Here is a 24973-nt window from a genome sequence, read left to right on the forward strand (position 1 = left end):
AGGTTGTTTTAATGTTGTGGCTGTATATCTGAGAACGGTGGAAACAAGACGCTGTTATCTGAACTGGTAATGCTATTATGAGACATCTTCCCTTACATACATGTATATGAAGTGTGATATGTATGTATATATAGAGAGACTAGTTAAAAAAATAAGTGTGATGATGTACCCTTTTGCACCCAATCAGACTTTACCCTTGTGGGACCATTGATTGAATAGTTTGTCTGATGGTTGCTCAGCCGCAAAATGCTTAGGGTGGCAAAATTCACAAATATTGTTCATGCGTCCACAGTTATGAGCACTAATATTTGTTACATCAAAATTACTGACATGTGGAATGGTGTGGCATCTTGTTCACTGACTTTGTAGGTGTTGACGTGATATTACCTCTGTCCTGTTCACTCTTCGATTGTTTTCTCTGTGACGGGCAATTTGCTAAGGAGTCAGATTTGCATGACGATCACGTTCACTTTGGTCATCAGTCATAGTTTGTCGTTGGGCTTTATCCCGCTCCGCCCTTCGTCTTTATGCATGCAGTTGCTCCCACAGCAGACATTTGCCTTTTAGGTGGCCTCGCAGTTACACTTTGTTGCTTAAATTAATTAGTATATTCCTATTAATTTAACACTAAGTGAAAATAAAATGAAAGGATAGAAAAGCGAGTCAATTTGGAAGAGCAAGGGTCGTTATAAATGGTAACTGCCCCTCCAAAAACCTACATAAACAAACAAGAAATGAGAAATATCTTAGTCAGTAGGAATAGTCAAGTACACAATAGAGCCATTTGCAAGCATTTTATCAAATTTGTGTGTGGATAGCTGTTGCGATGTATGATGTGATGACACAGCCATCCCATGCCCATGGAACAAGTCAGGCAGACAGGAGCCACTGCACCGGATGAAGAATAGGAACAGAACATAGAGCCAGGATAACTGGATAACTGGAGGGAGAAGAACAAGACTGAGTTCGGCTCTTACTGTAATGGGGATGGAGACTGGGCTATTCATTTAATGGTGAGGTGGGAGATATTCATTTATTAGATTACATATTACATTTTATTAGTAAGGACAATTTGACTAATGGTGGGGGCTGTTTAATTTAATAGTAGGGTCATGATAGTGCCTATTCATTTAAATTTGGGTGATGGGACTATTTATTAAATGTTGTGGTGGTTTGGGGGCTATAAATTGAATGTGGGCCTGAGTTTGGGGAGGAGGGCTATTTATTTATCAAATGTGAATTCTAATTATTTAATGCCGGGACAGTATGGGGGAAAAATAGGTTTAATTGTTAAACATGAATGCTGTTAGTTTAATGTCATAGATCTTTGGGGGAGAAATATGTGTATTTATTAAATGTGAATGCCATTAATTTAATATTGGGGCTGGTTTGGGCAAAAAAGGTCTATTAAATGTGAATGCTATTAATGTTACGTCAGGTTGGTTACTATTGTTTTAAAGTCAGGACTATGTGAGACTATAACACTATGGCCTAGAGTGTTAACCCATTGCTAGGCTTTCCATATATTACGTACCTATGCTTTTTTTTCCAAACAGGACCTCTACATTCATGATCCAGAGAAGCAGCAAGTGAGCTTAAGACACGAGCAGGAGCAGGTAGTGAAAGCTAGAAGAACAGGTGAGAGAGAGCAGGACAGTCTGCCAACTGTCCTGATTCTGACAGGGCAGTCCTGTTTTTGGGTGACTGCAAGTATAGTTGGGAGGTATGTCCTGGTTCAGACTGCACTGTGTGAAGGGGGAAGTGTTAGGTGCACGCAATACTGCCTGTGTACTTTAAGTGGATGGGAGGGGGTTGGCATGGGCCAGTATTTCGGGATGAGTGATAAGGAAGCATTGTGGCACCTTTATAAATTAAAGAAATGGCGACCACCATATCAGAAGTCTTTAAAGCGGCAATGCCTTTAAAAACTTCTGATATGCCGGTCACCATTTTCAATGATGTCAAAACGCAGTGCTGTTATTACTTGTAATCGGGATGTTTCAGAAGAGTTTGAGAAGGTAAGTCTGGATTTTTTAATGTCGTAAAAGTCACGTTCGCCAATTTGTCCATAATCTCGTTGTCGGTGTTATCTACACCATTAATTAGTGCCCTCTGTAATTTATTATCGGGTCTTGAAGGTGTTACGAGCCGCGGCGACTCACTCACCTGCGTCCCGGCCGTCGCTATGGCGACCGGGACGTCATTTCCGGCCATAACCCGGCCGTTGCCGGTGCAACGGGCAGACATCTCAGCGCTGCGTCCCGGCGATGAGGAAGCCGGGCGCATGCGCTCACTATAGGTTCTAGCCTGCGGGCTAATTATCTTGCTTATTAGCTAGGCAGGGGGCTGTGTCTAAATTCAGAGCTAGGCTCTGATTGGTGGCCATGAGTACTTAAGGCAATGAGGTCTGCTCCTCATTGCCGGTTATAGCTTCTGTGCTCCAGTCTGCTGACCCGCTTGTTCCTGTTCCTGTATTCTGATACCGCTACTGTTTTCCCATGTATGACCCTTGGCTTTGAATTGGACTTCGCTTGTGTTTCCTGTGACCCTGATCTCGGGCCTGTTTACCGTTTCTGCTATCCGCCTGTGACCCCTGACCTCAGCTTGTTTACCGATACTGTTGTCTGCTGCCGGCCCTTGACCTCTGCGTGGACCTCACTCCGCTTGCCTGGGTTCTCCCCAGCCGGTACACACTTCACGACCCTCTGTCAGTCTGCGGCCCAGTCTGTCCCCACCATCAGGGGCTCCAGTGAACACCTGATTGGCAGAGTAGATTCCGGGTTGTGTTGTGCCGGCTGGAGGGGTTTCTAACAGAAGGTTAACATTCTCTGGTGTTAGTCTCAGGGATTCAGCGCCACCTGGCGGTTTTCAGTGATGTCCGAACGTTTCTTCAGGGGGTTTTACACCTTCAGCACCCCTTTGTCCATTCAGTTGAACCATGGGATCTCAATCTGGTGCTGCTGTCCCTCTCTAATGATCCTTTTGAGCCGTTGGATTCGGTGGATATAAGATATGTCACATGGAAGGCGGTGTTCCTTTTATCCATCTCTTGTGCTCAGGAAGTTGGGAGCGTTCTGCTGCAATCCCTCCTTTTTGGTATTTCATTCGGATATGGCGGTGCTCCACACTAAACCAAAGGTGGTCTCCAGATTCCATTTGAATCAGGAAATTGTAGTGCCAGGGTTCTGTCCTTCGTCTGTATCTTCAGATGAAACCTTACCTCTGTTAGACGTAGTTCGGGACCTTCGGTGCTATGTCACTCACACAGCGCCTGTCCGCAAGACGAACTACTTCTTTATTCTCTATGATGCTCACAAATGTGGTTGGCCGGCATCCAAGCAGTCCATTGCTCGCTGGCTTACATCCACCATTAGTTTGGCCAAGCGTCTCGCCTGTGCCGGTGGGGTTGAAGGCTCATTCCACCAGGGCTGTTGGTGCTTCCTGGGCTGCCCATCATGATGCTTCGGCTGAGCAGCTGTGCTGGGCGGCGACATGGTCGTCTGTCCATTAGTCCATACTTTGACAAAGGTCTGTAAGTTGCAGGACTTTGCATCTTTGGATGCTAGCTTTGGGCATAAGGTGTTGCGTGCAGCTGTTCCAGAGCAATCCCTCCCTTAGGGGAAGCTTTAGTATGTCCCCAATGTCTCACAGTGTCCCCCAATGGTAGGAAAGAAAAAAGAGGATTTTTACTCAGCATAAAATCTGTTTCTCTGACTCCATTGGGGGACACTGCGCACCCTCCCCTTGGGCTGCATTAGGTTCTGTTATTGCTACGGTTACCTGGTTTTCTTGTAATGCCTCTCTGGCTCTTCTACTGTGTTTGGTTATACAACACTGAGCCTGCTTCCAGAGAGGAGGGGCATAGTAGAGGACGAGTGTGTATTAAATAAGTTATGATAAGTGCCTAAACTCCTAGCCCACCTACTTTATCCCAATGTCTTGCAGTGTCTCCCAATGGAGTCAGAGAAACAGATTTTATGGTGAGTAATAATCCTCTTATTATTATTATCGTTTATTTTTGTGGTGGCACAGATTCCGTAGCGCCTGACATAGTATTACAAATATGACATACATGAAAACAGTAGACATAACATGTACATGGGTACAGTGTAGAATAATAAATACATGGATGCAATTAACGGAACAAATCCCATGACATACAGAATTCAGCATCAGACATTACAGGGACAAGCGGGAAGACATACTAAACACACACGAGACATTAGGTAGAGGACCCCGTCTGTAGAGCTTACATTCTACAGGGAGGGGTTAGTGAGAAACTTTAGGAACTAAAGGGACATTACGTTTAGCAGTCCAGGTGGGTAGCAGGGGATTGTGTCCTGTGTTTGCCCCAGATCATGTAAGAAAAAACATATATATATAAACATAATATAGTAATAGTAATTAGTGGTGAAATGTGCTTGCCTGCTTTTTGCGGTGTATAAGACCTCTCTCACAGCCGTATTGGGACAGAGGAGAAAGACATAGGTGGTCTATGCATGTTTTTTGCCACTTTCATGTGTTATTTGAAAACTACAAGTTACTAAAGGGCAAATCAGACATCAAAACACTTTGTTTTACACCGCATTCCGATTTTAATACACAGAAGGTATAAAAACCGTTTCATGTCTTTGCCAAACCACACGGCAAACAGATGCTTTTCATTAAAAAAAAAAATAGATAAAGCAAAGGCGAGATGACACAAACCTTGTGTTGTTATAAGCGTAAAAAATGAAATAAGTATTAAAAAAACAAACTTAAAATGGACTTTCTACAAAGCCAGCCTACCCAGCATTGGGCCCGGACCTCTGGGAGTGGGGCCCGAACAAATGATCAGGCTCCGACAGCTAGAGATGATTGGAGAGAGTAGCACTGGATCCCTCTATGCAGGGCCACCAAGAGATATATCGGGCCCAGGTACAGAAACTTCTTGGGGCCGCTTCAAAAGGCTCCAATCGGGGTGGGTCCACACCAGGTTGGTGAGTCCTTCCACTACACAGACAGGACAGAGCCCCCAGACAGACCCAGGACCGATACTTCGTACCTGATCTCCTTCTCTAGACACCCGCGCCTACTGGTACCCCTGGCCAGTGAGTATCATGGGAAATAGGTTGAAATCTAGTGCATGCAGCTGAGGCACTACAAATGCCAGGAAGCACTGACAGCCCATGACAGTTCTTATGTGCTGGCTGTTGTATATTTTACCTGTTTTCTCCTGGTACCCACCGACCAGGGGCATCAGGAGGGGCCCATTGATACTCAGCAATCGGGCGGTCATCTTTAGGTGTGGGGGCCAGGCCTTTTGTTTGGGCCCCTCCCATGGAGGACTGGTTCTGATGCTGAAGATCAATGGGCTCTTATCACACTTTGCAGTAATTTCCAGGCATCCCCTCCCCCAGAGTTTTTCGAAGTGCAGGAATGTATGAAGTGTGCATTTAAAAATGTGAACATGTCAAGCCATAGACAAGAGCGACCCCTGCTGGTTGCAGAGTGAAAAAGCAAAAAGCCTACAGCACCTGCTATGTCAAGGCCATCTCCCTTCAAAGCAATAACCAGGCTGAGCTGGCATAGCTTCCAAGACCAGGCATGTATAGACTGATGTTTCTGTGGTGAGAGGTATATACAAATGAGTAATCCTTCTTGCAGCTTCAAATCTCCGCTGTGCAGCGGTGTCAGAGCTCAGATCTGCACAGTCACATGTAGCTTTTAAAAGAGCAAGCTCTGCATTAAATATAGGTATTTAGGGCATAGGATCACTGGAGTCAAACCCAATTAGTCACCACTTCTGCATTAGCAGGACCAGTCACTGTGAGGGACATGCCAGATGCTACCTGTACCAGTGTGTCACGTGCAATAGCTGAGAGGAGGCCAGAGAATCCCCTTCCCCACTGGAGTGACATTGCAGTGCTGCGGGGACATACCAAATCTTGTCATTGGGGAGCAGCCAGGACACATCAATAAAACCAGCTTCAGCATACATTGGTATCACTCAAATCTGAGGATTCAGAGTGTTGCAATATACTTGAACCCCTCCATAACCCCATCCCCATATACATAATCATTCCCCCCTCCATAATTCCCCCTCTCTTCCATTCCATATATATATATATATATATATAAAAAGCCCCCCCCACACTCACACACTATTAGCATACCTCTCCTTCCCTCACACACTATCTATATATTAAAAGCCCCCCACACTGTATTAGCATACCCCCACCCTCCCCCCTCACTCTTACCTTGTAACATCTGCTGTCTGAGAGATGTAGACAGCCTCTCCTGCTGCTCTGCATGTGTGGCTGCTTCCTCCTATCGGTGCTATAGACAGGAGTCACATTAGAAAAGCATCACATGACAGGTGCCGTCCCATGTGACTCCTGTCTATAGTCCTGATAGGAGGAAGCAGCCAGACACAATGATCCGCGCCGCGGTCACATTAAGGAAGGTGACTGGTCCCGAAGGAGGGGCCAGCCACCCACTACCACACTAACCCCCTCCACTAGCACCCGTTCCGGGGGGAGGGACTCACAATTTTTATTTTTATTTTTTTAAAAAGGAAAAAATACATTTGGCGTCCTCCTGAGGCCAGTGGCCTATCAGGAAAAGTCCCGTTTGGTTGTATGGCCAATCCGCCCCTACCTATTGGTGATGGTACACAGTAATTTAAAGGCTGCTCAGAATAAGCAGAAGCAATTGAGCAGTGTGCTGGATAAAATAGTGGGGGCTGGTTTAACTATAAAACCTGAAAAATTTAAAATTGGCATGAGTGAGGTGCAGCACTTGGGGCACCAATTAAAGGAAGGTACCCTGAACCCCGAGACAACTAAGGTAGATGCTATCACTGCATGGCCCACTCCTAAGACAAAGAAACAGCTCATGTCTTTTTTGGGAACTGCTGGGTATTACCGGAAATTTGTACCCCATTACAGCACCCTAGGTAAGAACTAACTGACTGTGCAAAAAAGAAGTTACTCCATGTAGTGCCTTGGACACAGGACTGTGAGGTAGTGTTCACCGCTTTCAATTCTGCACCTTCCCAATCCCCTGTATTGCAGCCTCCTAATTTTGACAGGAGGTTTACAGTGCAAACGGATACCTCCAACTAAGGGCTGGGAGCTGTGCTCAGCCAAGTGAATGAATGATGTAAAAGTACCCTATATTTTACCTGTAATACATTTTTTAACACATTCAGCGCAGCATCATCGGGTATTAACCCAGTAGATGCTGCGGCAGCCATCCCGACCAAGTGGGAGGTAAGAGGAACCCGGCCACACAGTTGTATCTTTCTTTCTTCATATGTACGTAAGATGTAAGTACATTATGTGTATCTGTGGTTCCCAACACTATTGTCATAAAACAAATGAATTTTGTGGCATCTATGTTAAAATATTATAATGAATGGAACCTGGATGTAAATAAATGTGAATGTTGGAAAGGATAAGTATAGGTAATTTGCTTCATTTATAATTTTAAATTGTTCATATATAATTATTATTGCCGCATATACACATTTTATTTGAACATTTTTATCCCTGGGATCCATAAAGACACAGACAGTCCTGACACGCTGGCTGGGAATCTATTATGTATGTGACTGTCACACAGACGTACAGGAGGATGGGTGACTCTGCATAATGTTATATGTATGTTTTATTTGTTAACAATTTCTTTATTTCACACATGACTTCAAGCTCAGGGAATCAGGAAGAACTAGAAGCAGAGGATGCAGGCCTGCATGGACACACCCAGTGCTGAGACCGGACATGCTCTGTAGAAATACTTCCATGTTCTAGAAAAAGGACGCAGCTGCTGTGTGTGTCTCTATCATAAATTAATAGAAGGCAAACCCTTGATCTTGTAAACCCAATACTTTCAAGATTTTCTGAAAAACCTTAGTAAATTGAAAGTGGGTCAGATGTGATCAGTCGTGATGGATGAAAAATATATATGGCTTGTAACACTCTGAGATTCATCTCATACATATTGCTGTGTGCCAGGAGCAGTACTGTGATTCAACATTAAAACTTCAGAGGAACCTTAGTTTCAATATACACCTGGTACATGCATAATCTGTTTTATATTTGGCTGAATAAATTGTTAAATGATTTTCACACCATAGAAGCGCCCACTGGTTTTATTGATTTTTAAATTGTTTACTGTCCGTGGAGATCGGATAAGAAAGGGGAGGACTGATCCACTTGGTGAAGAAAAGAGATGCGGTTTTTTTTTCTGGTTGGAGAATCCTTATGGAGTCCCTGGGGACGCTTCAGGGGCATTTTATATGACAAAGTTTTGTTAGCCAGGAGCTCAGGGGGAAGTCGCTGTCTGAGATATTTTATGTATTATTATACAGCTCACATGAGAGCTGTACCTTGGGTTTCTCACCTGGACTCAGAGAGAGAGGAATGTTGTGAATGGCTCCATCCCAACACATTACTGTGGATGGGTCAGGAGGTCTCTCTTCCTCCAGACATGCTCCATACCATCACATTTACCAGATATCCGCAGGAAGTGTCTCAACCGTTTCCTATTATTAAGTGATCTTTTGCCTTTAGTTTATTTTCAGAATAACCCTCTATTCCCCCTAGCTTACACCCGGGCATGGTGGAGGGTAGCAGGGTACTTTCTGGTATGAATCCATTTTATTTATTATTTACTAATGCATTCAAAAAGTATGGATTACCACCTACATTTACCTCTTTGTGCTAATAGAATATTGCAAGAGATGGACGCTCTGGGATGCGTAGCACTCGTATAAGCTGCTGCCTATTCCCAAACATGAGAGTTGTCCTTCCTCTCTAGAAATAGTAATAGCGAAATATGGGTATTTTGTGCTGCTTAAACCTCTTATGTATGTATAATTAGGTGCTACCCATATATGATAACTGTGTATGTATGTACCACTGGGTGTTATTGTACAGATCCAAGTAGTATATAAAACTTAAGGACTGTGATAATAATCTTACAGTTTTGTGGATTCAAATGTCCTTAATGGTGGTCTTTTCTGAAGTATGTGGTCTTTCTTATTAATCCTCTATTTCTTCACAGTTGTTATGTCCGATGCTCTCAATCCAGTGTTCATAAACATAGGAAGAAAACAGACTGATAGTGAAGTACGTTCTTATAGGGGTACACTCACAATACGTATTGCACTTACATCAATATAGATATGAGAAGTGTCTTGTATATACAAAGTGGTGACTTTCCTTCCCTCTCCATTTTGTTGCCTCTGTGCTAGTTTCAGTTGGTGTCAGCATGAACTCATAGGCAGAGAGAGGACGGTATACATAGTGAAGTAGGTACAGTAGAGTTTATTCCTAAAATGCACTTACACTTTGATAAAAACACAATGGCATATGGTATGCAGGCTGTAGGTGAGATTCTCCTCTGGTCCGTATTTGTCCACGCTAATCTCCCTCCGCATCTCTATGTTTCCTCCAGGCGCCGGCAGTGAAGTATGTTCGGGTTTCTGAATTGTGACGTACTGCTCTACAGGAGCCTGTAAGGGCCAAGTTTCTATTAGGTATCCACCAACGCGTTTCGCCATATGCCAACTTCCTCAGGTAATGTCCATAGTTGTAAACCTCGGTGTTAAAAATCCTCTGTGGGTGGAAGTTGCTGAATGTCCGGACCATTCAATATTGATAAAGTTAATCACCCATTTCAAATATCTCATATGTATATTGACCTTTCTAGTAATCTATAATATTACAGATATATGGTACTGCTAATAGATTCCTTTTTCATGTAAGCTATAGAAAGCAGCTATATGTATATCCTTACATGCACTATGTTACAATGTGACAAATTATATAAGTGACATATACTCCGCCTATATGTGAATGGTGTTCCCTTTGGTTCTATATAGTACGTTCTATTCTTAAATATGACATGTGTACAAACATTTGTAATAATTACAGCATGATAAATAGATAAATGGTCACATAAAGGTACCTATATGTATTCCATATATTGTGATAATTCCTAAAGGGCCTACCTAGACATTTACATCCTTAATGCCTGTATTCCCTAGCCCTTATTAGGGTGGTTTAAATCTGCCTCTTGGCGTTAGCTGTACACAGATCATGCGTGGAGTAAATAGGATGTTCATAAGCATAATGCTGCAATGTGTCTACATATATTTCTCTTTTTATGAGTACTGTACTTATTCTAATGAATATAATAGACATTTATCATGTTACTAAAGAAAGGAGGCTAGTTCTATGTCTATATTAAGCCCCTTAGGGGTAAGTGTCTCCAATTCTTAAATCCATTTTGTCTCTATTTGGTTAGGTGTCCTCCCTAGATTCCCCCCTCTCCAATGAGGTTACACATGTGGTATCCCCTGGAATCTTCATCATCATCATTTATTTATATAGCGCCAGTAATTCCGCAGCGCTGCACAGAGTACCCACTCTTAGGGATGTGGGATCCCACTGCTGGTGTAGCATATAGTGATTGGACACCCTATGAGTTTCCTTGCCTATCTTCACATTTCGGATGTGTTCTGCTATCCTTATTTTTAATTTGCTACCCGTTCGCCCTTCATACTGCAGCCCGCACGGGCAGGTAATAAAGTAGATGACTATTTTGTGTCACATGTGATACGGTCTTTCATAGTATGTTGTCTGTTAGTGTAAGTTGAGTGGAACCCTGTCTGGGGTTTTGTACTGGTATTTTTGGTGGTTCTACATCCTATACATTTTGTACACAGGTAGAAACCCTTTCTCTTATTTTCTGTAAGTCTTTTTCAGGGTTCTCGACTACAAGGGCACTTTTTACCAATTTCTGTTTTAGATTGGGTGCCTGTTTGGTAATGGTTTTAGGTTTAATTAGAAGTATGGTTTTAAGTACTTCGTCCTTCAGCAATATATGCCAATGTTTTTGTATATTTCTTTTAATCTTTGTTGAGTAATGTGTGACGAATGGTAAATTAATCTCTTGCCCCTCACATTCCCGTATCTTTGGCCTATATTCCAGTAGTGATGTTCTGTCTTTCTTTTTGACTTCCTCATAGGCCTGATCTACTATTTCTTTGTTATAATTCTTCTTAAAATGGTTCTTAAGGATATTACCTTGTTCTTCATATGCCTCTAGTTTTGAGCAATTTCTTCTAATTCTTGTGAACTGCCCCAGTGGTATATTGTTTAACCACTGGGGGTGGTGATGATTGGTAGCCAGTATGTAGCTAATACAGTTTACCGGTTTGAAATGCATAGTTGTGCGTATCAGGTGATTTCAAAGTCCAAGAAATTAGCACAGGGAGTACGATCAAATGTCTCAATCCTCCCCCTTACAGCAAGAGTCTATCAGTGGACACTTTAACTGTTAGACGTACTGTCTCTGTTACCTTGAATATACAATGGAATGGCTTGACTCAATTAGCTATTTGGTTGGATACCCTAAACAAAGGGTTACAATATAACATCAAGGAATGACACTTCACGCTTGCGTAAAACAGCAAGACATTTGACACATTGTATCTGCAACATTACACGATCTGAGTCTGTGATAAATTTTGATACAATAACATTTATATTGATACATGTTAACACATGTTAATACATTTCCCAATGCTATTTCAGCCAGTATATTACTGTGGGGGCACATTGCATATCATCTAGAAGTTCTAACCTAATTACCTCTCAGATTACCTGTTGATCTAGCTAATTAACGTGGGCTGCCAGCTAGCTATGCAAGTCACTCAGACATTGTTCTGATTACAAACCAGATCTAAGCCACACCTCATAACAATGGGCATTTGAGACAAATGGTAATTACATTAGCTAACACACACAAAATTACCTCTGCTGTCCTGTTATTTTCACACAATATGGCAATATTCTTTCTATTTGTAATACATACAATATTGCAGTAATAGCAAGGGCAAAATATACCTAATAACATGAAATAACAATACACATAATACACCGATACTCTGGTGTATATACTTAGACTGGGCCAAGGATTAAAAAGTACATTAAACTGTGAAAAATGAATAAAAAGTTCACGGTCCAGTAGCACACCATTTCCTCACAGCAGTGTTGTCAGTGCCCCTACTCTGTGAGTTCCCATTTATGCTAATGTAGAGATCACATGGGAGTTAGGTCACACCGCTGTGTGTATGATAAAGTCCGCCTTATTAGGCAAGAGGATCGCAGCACTAGAACATTCGGTTAGGGTAACACTGCACATAAGCTAAGTAGAACTAAGTAGAACTTTGCATTTTATCATGTCTTCATGAGCTTGACCTTACTTATCTCTAGTTTTGTTTTGCTAGGAATTATACCACATACTTGCCAGCAGAAAAGTAATACAAAAAAATATATATTTTATTGTCCGTTTTTTTTTATATCCACAAAGACCAATTCCTGGCGACATGTACACTTTTTTAAGATTGGAGGGTTGAACATATGGACCATGAAATGCAGACCCTGCTTTAGGGGGTAATTACTACAAAAACAAAAAAAAAGATTGAAAAACAATGCTCTAGACCAGGGATGTCCAACCTTTTAGCTTCCCTGGGCCACATTGGAAGACGACGAGTTGGTTTGCGCCGCACATAAAATACACGAACACTAACGATAGCTGATCATCCAAAAAAACATAGAAAACATAGTTAACATATTAAACTTACTTGGAAATGAAGTTAGTAAGAGTTAGGAAACCTGTTGCAGAATCATGATTAAAGCAGTAGTCCCAATACCAGCTACAATTTAACTTACCTGCATCTGCCCCTTAGTGGGGTTCGGGGAATTAAATGTCCAAAAAAAAAAATTCCTTTCTTTCTGCACCCAGGAATCATTTTTTTTACTGACCAGTTTGAAATGGTCACCGATATAGGAGCATCAGGAGGACTAATAGAAATCTAGAGAGATTTTAAGATAGGGTGGCGGGAAAAATGGCTCATGGAGCAGCCTCCGATGAGGGTAACAGTGGATGATAATGTCACCCTACTCAGCACTGCACATTTAAAATGGTTTAAAATATTAAAAATACAATTATCTCTTAATATTTATATTAGATACATACAGAGAACACAGCTAGTTCATAATTGCATGGTGCAGAAAGTCCAAATTCAGAGTAACAACAATAAGATACTGGATAATCTTTCACTGCTGCTGATAGTTCGTGCTGGTGACTCCTCTGTGCTGCGCTACGCAATGGATGTCGGGTGGCAATGGATGTCGGGTGTGATGACGTCACCCCCGACATTCACTGCCAGCGCCACACGGAGGAGGAGACCAAGGAGGGAGCCGGAGCGCCAGCTGACGTGACCGCAGGGTAAGTATCTTCATTCTTTTTCTTTTTTTTTTTCAGCGCTGCCCCCTTGCCACAACCAAAACTCCTGCTGGGCCACATTTACAGGCATGCTGGGCCGCATGCGGCCCGCGGCCCGCGGGTTGGACAACCATGCTCTAGACGGATTTGTGACATTGAAAGTCTAACCCTATTTTAAATATATATATGGTATAAAACACATTAGATATATAAAACATTGTGTTATCTGCATTAATAGTTGGTTACATACATTATTTAGTAAAGTTTATCTAACAGCTGCTATTATGACATTACCACTTAATTTACATATGGGGGCCATCGGAGAGCACTTGAACTGTGGGGGAAGGATTATGCGGAGCCTCCATTCCGCTGCATCATTCTCCTTACCTCCCAACTGTCCTGATTTATATGGGACAGTCCCAATTCTTGTGGACAGTCCTGTTAGCCAGGACTTTTGTCCCAACTGCTGGAATGTTGGGCGGTATAACCCACGTACCACTGCCCTGCACCTCCCTGCTGGTTGGCAATGCAGAGGTGTCTGCAGGGTAGGGGAGGGGTTATTTGCTAACAGTTGAGAAGCGCTAGGCATGCCCCAAGTTGATGTGGCTATGCACCCATCATAAAGCAACCACGCATCTCACAAGCTGTTTTTCCCATTCCAAAATGTAGACTGCTGGAATCTATTGATTAAGTTTGCATCCCAGCGTCAAAGACACCATATTGTATGCAGGTTCTACACTGACGTATATGCTTTAAACGTCATTAAAATGCAGTTAAAATCAGATGCACTCACCTCCCAGGTACAGGGGCTTGCATGTATAACAGGCATGCATGCAGGGGGGGTTTCTAGTTCTCTGGAACCCCCCACCACCATGAATGAATGAGAAGCAAAAGCATGTATAAATGAGAGCCCTTTCTACAGCATCGCAGCAGACGCTTCTCTGACAGCGTCGCAGCTGCTGTAAAATAAGTACCATTCGTTAACCCTATCATCTGTGTTTAGGGACATTTAGTTTATGGCTTCACTTATCATTACCACTAAACCTGAGCTGCGTTCTCTATTTCTTTGTCCTTTGCCTATTATAGACATGAACTGCCTTCCCTGGCCTATCTATTACTGTGTTGCTGAATCTGTGCAGCCGTCCCTGACCATCGCCTGCCTATTATTAATAATCCTGCATTCTGAGCACCTATTACTACTAAACCAGTGTTCATTACTCTCACCATTCTCTCTTACAGAACCGGCCAGGTGAATAATATATACAATGTACATGTGTTTGTAAATGTCACATCACTAAGCAATAGAAGAGAACTATTTGGTCATTCTAGTCTGACAACTAATACATTCCTTTCTGGCAAATAACCCCTAATATTATGTCACTTACTCATTACAGTGCAATTAGGCTGCAGGTTTCATGCCCTCAGCGCTTGTAGGTGCGTGGTTACTAAAACCACCATTTTATGTCTATTATCTATGAACGTGTGCTGTCTCCCATGTCTATTGTCTGATGATTTATACTGAACCTGTGCTGTCTTCCCTGGCCACTGCCTCTCTATTATTACTGAACCTATGTTGTCTCTACTGACAATTATACTGACCCTGTACTGATATTCCTGACCAACGACTGACAATTATACTGAACCTGTGCTTCCTCTTTCCCTGTCTGCCTACTGTTACCGAACCTACTGAGAACCCAGCTTTCTGTAATCAATAACTGTCTGTCACTACTGAACCTGTGCTGAATTCTCTGACATTAAGTGCAATATCTTCTCTCTTTGTTGCTTGCCTATTATTACCAAACCTGTGTAGCCTACCCTGACCATTACCTGCCTAGTACTGATCCTGTGCTGCCTTCACTGACCATTCAGGTAATATAAAATAAATCTAAAAACTTTTATCAGGCTCTATGTATCCTCTTCTCAGGACGAATGGTCAGCTCTGCTTCCCTGGGCAGATTTAGCCTACAACTCTCACGAGTCATCTTCTTCTACTCCATTTTTCACGGTTTATGGACTTCATCCTCGAGTGCCAGTATTTTCCCCGTTATCTGCAACTTCTGTTCCAGCCTCTGAAACAACCCTGAGAAGATTTGCAGACGACTGGCGGCAGGTCCATGAATCCTTACTCAAAGCCTCTCACAACTATAAGATTCGAGCGGATAAAAAACATAGAGCTATTCCTGACCTGAAAATTGGAGACAGAGTTTGGCTATCTACCCGCAATCTCTGCCTCAGTGTACCTTCCATGAAGTCCACCCCTCACTTCATGGTCCATTCAAAATCTCCAAAGTAATCAACTCTGTTTCCTAGAAACTACAGTTGCCAGAGTACCTCAAGGTACCAAACACCTTTCACATTTCCCTTCTAAAACCACTGGTGTTGAACAGATTGTATTCCCTTAAAGCTGGTTCACCCCCTCATTCTGACTGAACAAGACGAGGAATAATATATGAAGGCCATCGTGGACTCTCGCTTTCGACATATCACCTGTAAGATCAGCACAAACCTCACACAGCATAATCTGGGCTGATGAATAAGTTATTATATTCATATTACATACTATACCGCTATCTCATGGACACCTGGCAGACTCTAGTGTTAGATAAAGTTACAGCATACTTGCCAACTCTCCCGGTATGTCCGGGAGACTCCCGAAATCCGAGACCAGGCAAGTCTCCCACATCCGACAAATACCTGGCCAAAATAATGTGAAATTGCGTCATTTTGGCCCCGCCCCCACATCAAAACATAATTTCTGATGTAGGGGGCGTGTCAGTGCCTAAAAGTAGGCAAGTATGAGTTACAGGCTGCCTTATGCAATAACCAAGATAACAGCATTGATTTAAAATAGGATCACTGGAAATATAAGGGTGACAAAGTCATGTTATTATATGTGTGCATAGCCTAATACATTTTAAAAATCTGTTATGTTGAAAGTTCCAGGTAGTAAATAAGGGTGGTGATATAAAGGGGTGGTATAAGCTGGGAGCACTGTATAATGTGCACTTTATAATTGAGATATATTAATAACAATTATAGTTTGCAATTTTGGCAAATGCAAGTTAATACAGCTAAGTTATGAGGCATGCTGGGAGTTGTAGTACAAGTCATTTTCTATTGTGTAAGATACAGAGATTTGGATTACAATTTGCATTAGGAGGAGCTTTACAGAGACCACACCCATTTACCCCCTGCATACATCACAGCTAATAGGAGAAAGTGTAGCACAGATTACTGTATTATGATATACACTGGATGGTTTTTATACCTGCCAGGTCTATAAATCAGGATTAGTTTTAGACCAGATGGGTTTGATTGATACTTGCTCATGTGCAGTTATTGCACCCAATCACAAATATGATGCTCAGCTGTAGCTCCACCCACTGCTTCACTCTATTGGCTAAATGTTTCCCCAGATTCCCGCTCTCTCTGTCTCTGGTTAGATTTCTTTTGATCATTTCTCCCATTTCCTGACTCCCCCAGATATGGTTATAAAACCAGTCTCTACCCATAATGCAGCATGAAGGGGCTCAGTGAAGGTGGCAGTGAAGGTGTGTAAGTGTCTGATCGGGTCACACAGAGAATAAAAGGACAGCTGTCCAGCCTCATAATCCAGATATATCCTCACTCTATCATAGGGAATAGTGTCAGGTAACTGGATCACTTTATTGTCATGTATCAATGTACACGGAGTATACCTCCCCCAACACAAACACCAGGACTTGTTATTATATCCAATGAGTGACTGCTCTCCTCTCCTGTCTATACTGGGATAACACATCCCTACCCTCCAGCTCCCTGATTCACTGACCTCCACTTCCCAGTAATGTCGCCCTGAGGAAAATCTCCTGGTGCTTAATACCTGAGGATAATACTGAAATCTCTCTGGTGTTTCTGGATGATTCTGGCTTGGTGACCAGTATGCAGATTTCCTGTCATCTGATATATGTATATTATCACCAGCTGTGTTTACATCCAGAAATATGTCTGCAGGTACCTGCCCATGCATCTCTGTATTTATTATTGTTATTATATCCGATAATGAGCGTAGTTTCCATGAGGTTAGACCCACATCCAGATCTCCTACACCATGGACCTGGTCATCATGTCTCTCTCTGTCCTGAGTATCACACAAGTCACCTGTGTCTGGTTCCTGTAAGACAGTCACTGGATCAGACATGTTACACAGCTCCTCAATGTGACGTATCTTGCTGGACAGCTCATCCTTCTTTATTTCCAGCTGCTGGATCAGATCAGAGACTGAGAGTGAAATGCTCTCTTCCTGCCTGGAGATCTCACTCAGGACTTTCTTCTCTAAGTCATCCAGCTGTCTCCTAATGTTTCTAAACCAGGAAGTGACTCTCTCTGTTACACCAGCTGCTTTTTCCTGATCTTCTCTCCTGCGCTCCTGTAGTCTCTGGACTCTTTTCTCTGTCTCCTCTCTCTTTGTGGTCAGTTTCTGCAGAACATTTCTCAGTTTTTCCTTCTTCTTTTCAGAGGCCTCATCCAGCAACTCCATCTGATGTCCTCTGTGCTCCCCAATCAGACAGCAGGACACACAGATACAGGCAGAGTCCTCAGTGCAGAAATACTTCAAGATCTCTTCATGGACGGAGCATTTTCTGTTCCCCAGGGAAGTGGTGGGATCAGATAAGACGTGATCTGCTGACTTGCTGTGTACTCTCAGGTGATTATCACACAGAGAAGCTTCACAATGCAGACAGGATTTAACAGCAGGTATCAGAGAGTCCACACAGTAAGTGCAGAATATCCCAGTCTCCTCCTGATCTGGCCAAGTAGACAGGAAACTCCCCACTATGTTACACAGATTTATGTTCCTCTGCAGTGCAGGACGCTCCTGACACTCTGCTCTGCACTCAGGACAGGTATAAACTCCAGACCCCTCCTGTGTATCCAGCACACGATCAATACAGACCCGGCAGAAGTTGTGTCCACATCTCAGTGTTACAGGATCTGTATAAATGTTCAGGCAGATGGAACAGTCCAGCTCCTGTCTCAGATCAGCAGACGCCATCGCTAACAGCAGAAGAGGGAAATGAAAGTGAAAGTCTCTGACATTCAGACACCAGTGTGTGCATTGTACATTTTCTACACAGGGCGAGTCTGAGCTTGTCCCTCACATATATATAGGCTCAGTTATACTAAGGGACACAGCTAGTGTATACAGTAACGTCATTTAACAAGCTAACAATGATTAATTTTGCAGAGATTACCCAGTTACTGTATCAAAACTAGTTTACTTTGTTACTAAAGCAAATATTGATGAAGATATAACCAACAGTTTATTTCTTTCATTCCTGATCACGTAGTAAACACTGTGAGCAGTGCAGATTTTTTGGAACTGCTGCCAGGTCTTGTGGAACTACATGTTCCAGCATGCAGTTGCCGCCGTTACCGAACCGGAATTATCAGCATACCTGTCCAGTCACTGCCAGTGCATTATTATTATTTATAAGGTGCCACAGATTCCGTAGCGCCAACAATGCTACAAATACAAATAAGACATAACTAATATAGTGATCAATATCCCCTATTATCTGTGCTTCTAGCATTAAGAGTTTGTAACCTATGCCTCTTCTCTTTTGTTGAACTAAAAGTCCCAGCCAGTGTTATGACATAGATTGTTGGGGCCCCAGGGCATCTCATTAGAATGGGGCCCTCGTAAAAAATACTAGGCTGTTTTTAATGCTTTAAATATTCTGTACTGCAACTACTACATAAGATATCTGTCACTCACCGGACTGTGAGTGCTACTTCTAAGGCAGCTAGGAACCGTGTCCGTCCATTATTATGAGGTACTGCGCATGTGCAGTCCCTTTTAACCTTCAGTTCTGTTCCTTTAACTTAATTGACTGATCAGGCAACACTCCCTATATTAAGCACCTGTGGTCAATACCACGTTGCCTGATCTTGGAGTCTCATGGAGTCTCATGGAGTCTCATGGAGTCTCATTCCTCATGAGTCTCTGAAGGTGTTCCAGTGCCTCCTCGTGTGTTCAGCTAATGCTGATTCCTGTTTGCCGTTTGTGGTTTCCAGACCACTTCTATTCCTGTGTTTCCTAGTGACTTCAGCAGCTGATTCCTATACGCTGCCTCCGTGTATCTACAGCTACAGATTACTGCAAACTCTCCTGTGTTTCATCGTGACTCCAGCAGCTGATTCCTATCCGCTGCCTCCGTGTATCTACAGCTACAGATTACTGCAAACTCTCCTGTGTTTCTTCGTGACTCCAGCAGCTGATTCCTATCCGCTGCCTCCGTGTATCTACAGCTACAGATTACTGCAAACTCTCCTGTGTTTCTTCGTGACTCCAGCAGCTGATTCCTATCCGCTGCCTCCGTGTATCTACAGCTACAGATTACTGCATACTCTCCTGTGTTTCTTCGTGACTCCAGCAGCTGGTTCCTATCCGCTGCCTCCGTGTATCTACAGCTACAGATTACTGCAAACTCTCCTGAGTTACATCGCTACTGTTCCAGCTGATTCCTGTTCGCTACTTCAGCGTGTCTACAGAGTCTGCTCGTCTCAGCGCTCCAGTCTGCATTCTACCTGCCGTCAGCTGACCCGCTGCCTACTGCTTCTACAGTGTGTCCATTTGTGTCAACTCGCCTGTTGCTTCGAGTCTACGCTCCTCGGCTTCCAGCTTTGCTACATCGCTTCAACTCTCCCGTGTTCTCCTGCTGTTCTATTCAATATACTACTGCTTCCTGAGTATTTGTCATCTTTGCTGTCCTATCTACAGTGCGCTGCACCTACCTGCCGCTTCCATTCTGCAAGGACTTCGCATCTCGTCTGTTCCCGGCCGCTCAGGTATCCCTGCAGCTATCCCTAACAGCCTGCTCATCTGAACCACGGTATGCATACTTCTCATTGACTGTGCTGGTGTATTGCATATCCATCTGGACTGAGTTGTCCTCCTCTGGAGTTTCCATCCTCTGAGACTATTGCTATTATTGACTGTGTTTCCTTTTGCTGGACTATTTGAGTGACTTTGTTTATCTGTGCAGTGCTGTTCATTCATTATTATCATTGTGTGCAGTTCAACGTGGGATCAAGTTCAGTGTACCCGTGTAGACTCTGCATAGCATTTATCTCCTCGTGTCCTTCCTCACATATATATTCAGTGGTACAACTTGCTAGAGGCAGACCACTGATTCCTGTTTCCCTGTGTCACCAGTTGCATAGATCCTCTCACATAAGCAGTGGTACAACTTGCTACTCGCAGACCACTGACTTCCCCGTGACTTTCACCTGGATTCCATTCCTTCACTACAGACAGCGGTACAACTTGCTATACACAGACCGCTGACTTCCACCTCCTTATTACTCCTGGACATTCTTCTCACTATAGCAGTGGTACAACTTGCCGTGCGCAGACCACTGACTACCCTCACGTGCCTTGTCCATCCAGATCCTCGTGTTCAGTTACCCATTGTTTACCAGTGCTGCTAGTCATAGACTTTCTGAGCATTCTCTAACCATCTGCTGTTTCCAGTTCCATTATCACCCTGCCATCAGAGTATCATATACCAACTCTACTGCTCTGATAAGACCATCAGCGGGTGATACTGGGTAAAGCCTCCTACTGCCCGTGACAGTAAGATCAGGCCATGACAGACCCAGATTCGGAACCCACAGCTAAAGAGATGCTGCAGCATCTGGTCACCCGTGTGGAACAACAGGAAGTTCTCCAACGGCATTTGCTGCGGTGTTACCAGGCGTTAGCCTCCCAAAGAACGTCTGTGCAGAATATCACAGCTTCTGTTGATGCTCCTGTGCTTTCCTCCGTTTCCCCAGTGCCATCCCAGGTGTCTACGGCTTCCACGCTTCACCTGCCAACTCCGTCAAAGTATGATGGAGCTCCCAAAACATGTAGAGGTTTCCTCAACCAATGCTCAGTACATTTTGAGCTCCAACCTCAAAACTTTTCGACTCATCGTTCCCGAGTGGCCTATCTCATCTCATTATTCTCCGGACAAGCTCTCGTATGGGCTTCCCCTCTGTGTGAAAGAAATGATCCGTTGTTACAGGATAGTGCCAAATTTATTTCCATGTTTCGTAATGTATTCGATGAACCAGGTCGTGTTATTTCTGCTGCCTCCAGCATTCTACGTTTACGACAGGGTTCACGTACAGTAGGACAGTACGTCATTCAATTTAGGATCTTAGCCTCTGAGCTTCAGTGGAACACTGAAGCGTTAATTGCCGCCTTCTGGCAGGGGCTCTCGGACAAAATTAAAGACGCACTGACTACTCAAGAACTCCCCACGTCTTTAGAAGATTTGATTTCTCTTTGTCATCGTGTGGATCTCAGATTTCGTGAGAGGGACTCTGAAAGAACTGCTTCAGCTAAAACATCTCTTCGTTCCACTTCTCAAATTCGTCCTGCTTCACCTCCGGTAATACCGATGGAGATTGGACGTTCCAAACTAACCTCTGCAGAGAGGAATCGAAGAACTAAGAATAGACTTTGTATCTATTGTGCTGATGCCACACATATGCTCCAGTCAAGCCCCCAAAAAATCGGGAAATGCCAGGCCCTAACTAGTTCCGGAGAGGTGAAGTTAGGGTCCCTGGAGTTCTCTCCATCTTCTACGAGCTTAAAAATCTGTGCATTTGACGTTACCATTTCATTTGCTACTAAGTCTTTTGAGTCCCAAGCTCTAATTGATTCAGGAGCTGCGGGAAATTTCATTTCTGAATCCCTTGTAAATCAATGGTCCCTACCAGTGATTACCCTGAAGACTCCTGTTACGGTGACTGCTATCGATGGATCACGTATTATCAACGGTCTCATCACCCAAAGTACGTCTTCAGTGACCCTTCAGATTGGTGTTCTACACCGAGAAGAAATTTCGTTTTTAATCCTTCCTGTTACTACAAGTCCGATTGTTTTAGGCCTTCCATGGCTTCAATGTCATTCTCCCCAGATTGACTGGCGCACTCCTCAAGTTACGTCTTGGGGACCTGAATGTCACCAACATTGTCTTTCTCGTGTTGTTCCTCGTAGAATACAGCAAACCTCCATTTCACCTTCCTCACCGGGACTTCCTCCTCAGTATGCTTCATTTGCCGATGTCTTTGATAAAGCTCAGTCTGAACGTCTTCCCCCTCATCGTTCATGGGATTGTCCGATTGACCTGTTACCTGGCAAGATTCCACCTAGGGGTCGTGTTTATCCACTTTCATTACCTGAGACTCAGGCTACTGCTGAATACATCCAAGAGAATCTCCAGCGAGGATTTATTCGACCTTCTACTTCTCCCGCTGGAGCTGGGTTCTTTTTCGTGAAGAAGAAAGATGGATCATTACGCCCCTGCATAGATTTTCGTGGACTTAATGCTATCACTATCAAAAATCGGTACCCCATTCCTCTGATTACTGAGTTGTTCGATCGGATCAAGGGAGCCCGGATTTTTACTAAGTTGGATCTTCGTGGTGCCTACAATTTGATTAGAATCAGGTCCGGTGATGAATGGAAAACAGCTTTTAACACCAGAGATGGGCATTATGAATACTTAGTAATGCCCTTCGGGTTATGTAATGCCCCTGCTGTTTTCCAGGGCTTCATTAATGAGATCTTTCGGGACTTGTTATATGTATGTGTCGTAGTATATCTGGACGACATACTCATCTTTTCCCAAGACCTGCCTTCACATCACCAACACGTGGCCGAAGTTCTTTCCAGACTCCGGAAAAATTCATTATTCTGTAAACTAGAAAAATGTTCATTTGAGTTGCCCCAGATTCCATTTTTGGGTTATATTGTTTCCGGAGTTGGTCTACAAATGGATCCAGAAAAGGTGAATGCTGTGTTACTTTGGCCTCAGCCAACCACTCTTCGGGCCATTCAGCGTTTTTTAGGTTTCGCCAACTACTATAGACGCTTCATTCAAGACTTCTCTTCAATTGCATCTCACATTGTGGCTCTTACTCGCAAAGGGGCCAATACTAAGCAATGGTCATCTGAGGCTCTCCAAGCCTTTCAATTTCTTAAAGAGTCCTTCTCCTCTGCTCCCATCCTTCGACAGCCTGATGTGATGCTTCCCTTCTTCCTAGAAGTAGACGCCTCTAATGTTGGTTTAGGAGCCATTCTCTCCCAGAAATCGGAGCAACAAAAGTTCCATCCTTGTGCCTTTTACTCTCGGGGTCTTCTGCCTGCGGAGAAGAATTACACCATCGGGGACAAGGAGTTGCTGGCTATTAAAGTAGCATTGGAGGAGTGGAGATATTTGTTAGAGGGAGTGACAATTTTTACGGATCATAAAAATTTGTCATACCTACAGTCTGCTCAATGTTTAAATCCTCGTCAGGCAAGATGGTCTCTTTTCTTTTCCCGTTTTGATCTTATCATAACCTTCAAACCAGCTGCAAAGAATAAAAAAGCAGACGCTCTATCTCGAGCCTTCGTGGCGTCCTCAGACGTTGAAGAGAACCCCAAATGTGTTTCTCTGGCTGCTTCTTCCACGAAACTGCTACCATTTGGGAAGACCCTCGTGCCTCCTGCTCTTAGGAAAAAAATCCTTTCATGGTTTCACTCTTCTCGTTTCTCTGGACACGCTGGTGAACGCAAGACCTTTGAAATCCTCTCTCGAAGTTATTGGTGGCCTTCTATGAGGAGAGATGTCAAAGAGTTTATCGCAGCATGCGATTTATGCTCCCAGTTCAAGACCCCCCGCAGAACTCCAGCGGGGTTGCTTCAGCCACTACCCATTCCATCTAAGCCTTGGACCCATATTAGTATGGACTTTGTCACTGAGCTTCCTCCTAGTAAGAATTGCAACACCATTTGGGTAGTGGTGGATAGATTTTCGAAGATGGCGCATTTCGTTCCCTTGTCTGGTTTACCTTCTTCTTCTACCCTGGCTGAACATTTCATTAGAGAAATTTTCCGTATCCATGGATGTCCGTTCGAAATCGTGTCAGATAGAGGAGTACAATTCGTGTCCAGATTCTGGCGGACCCTTTGCAAGACCTTGGGCATACGATTGGCACTCTCATCTTCCTACCATCCCCAATCGAACGTACAAACTGAAAGAGTCAACCAAGATCTTGAGACTTTCTTAAGGATGTTCTCGTCAGCCAATCAAGACAACTGGGTAGAATTACTTCCTTGGGCTGAATTTGCTCATAACAACATGTACCATGAGTCATCATCTAAAACTCCATTCTTTGTGGTTTACGGTCACCATCCGTCTTTCCCGGAATTTCCTGCCCTCCCGCCTACCCAAGTTCCTGCTGTTGAGACTTTGTGTCAAACTTTCAAAAATATTTGGGCTCAGGTAAAAACCTGTTTAAAGAAGACATCTGCCAGATATAAGTCTTTTGCGGACAAAAAGAGACGGGCTATTCCACCATTGAAAGTCGGAGACCGGGTGTGGCTATCTACTAAGAATATTCGTTTGAAGGTTCCATCCATGAAATTTGCTCCCCGTTTTATTGGTCCATATAGGATCATTCAAGTTATTAATCCAGTTTGCTTCAAACTTTTACTTCCCAAGAGTCTTCGTATTTCCAATGCCTTCCATGTTTCCTTGCTCAAACCTCTCATCATCAACCGTTTCTCGGTCCCTCCTTCAGCACCACAGCCACTTCAAATTCATCAGGAGGAAGACTTTGAGATTACTCAGGTTTTGGATGCTAAAATTTCGCGAGGAGTTCTTCGTTTCCT

General features: G+C 43.4%; 1 protein-coding gene across 1 annotated transcript; it reads right to left on the reverse strand.

Annotated features, from left to right (window-relative positions):
- Positions 1-11516: 11516 nt before the first annotated feature.
- On the reverse strand, positions 11517-18343 carry LOC142143923 (E3 ubiquitin-protein ligase TRIM39-like). The gene has a single exon (XM_075202205.1). The coding sequence runs from the start codon at positions 18314-18316 to the stop codon at positions 16736-16738; it is 1581 nt and encodes a 526-aa protein (XP_075058306.1). The 5' UTR covers positions 18317-18343; the 3' UTR covers positions 11517-16735.
- Positions 18344-24973: the final 6630 nt, after the last annotated feature.

The sequence above is a fragment of the Mixophyes fleayi genome, chromosome 3, assembly GCF_038048845.1.
Source record: "Mixophyes fleayi isolate aMixFle1 chromosome 3, aMixFle1.hap1, whole genome shotgun sequence".
Lineage (NCBI taxonomy): Eukaryota > Metazoa > Chordata > Amphibia > Anura > Limnodynastidae > Mixophyes > Mixophyes fleayi.

What these genes read in the sequence shown, in the direction of transcription:
- LOC142143923 (XM_075202205.1), bottom strand. Translation starts at nt 18,316, where the DNA reads ATGGCGTCTGCTGATCTGAGACAGGAGCTGGACTGTTCCATCTGCCTG.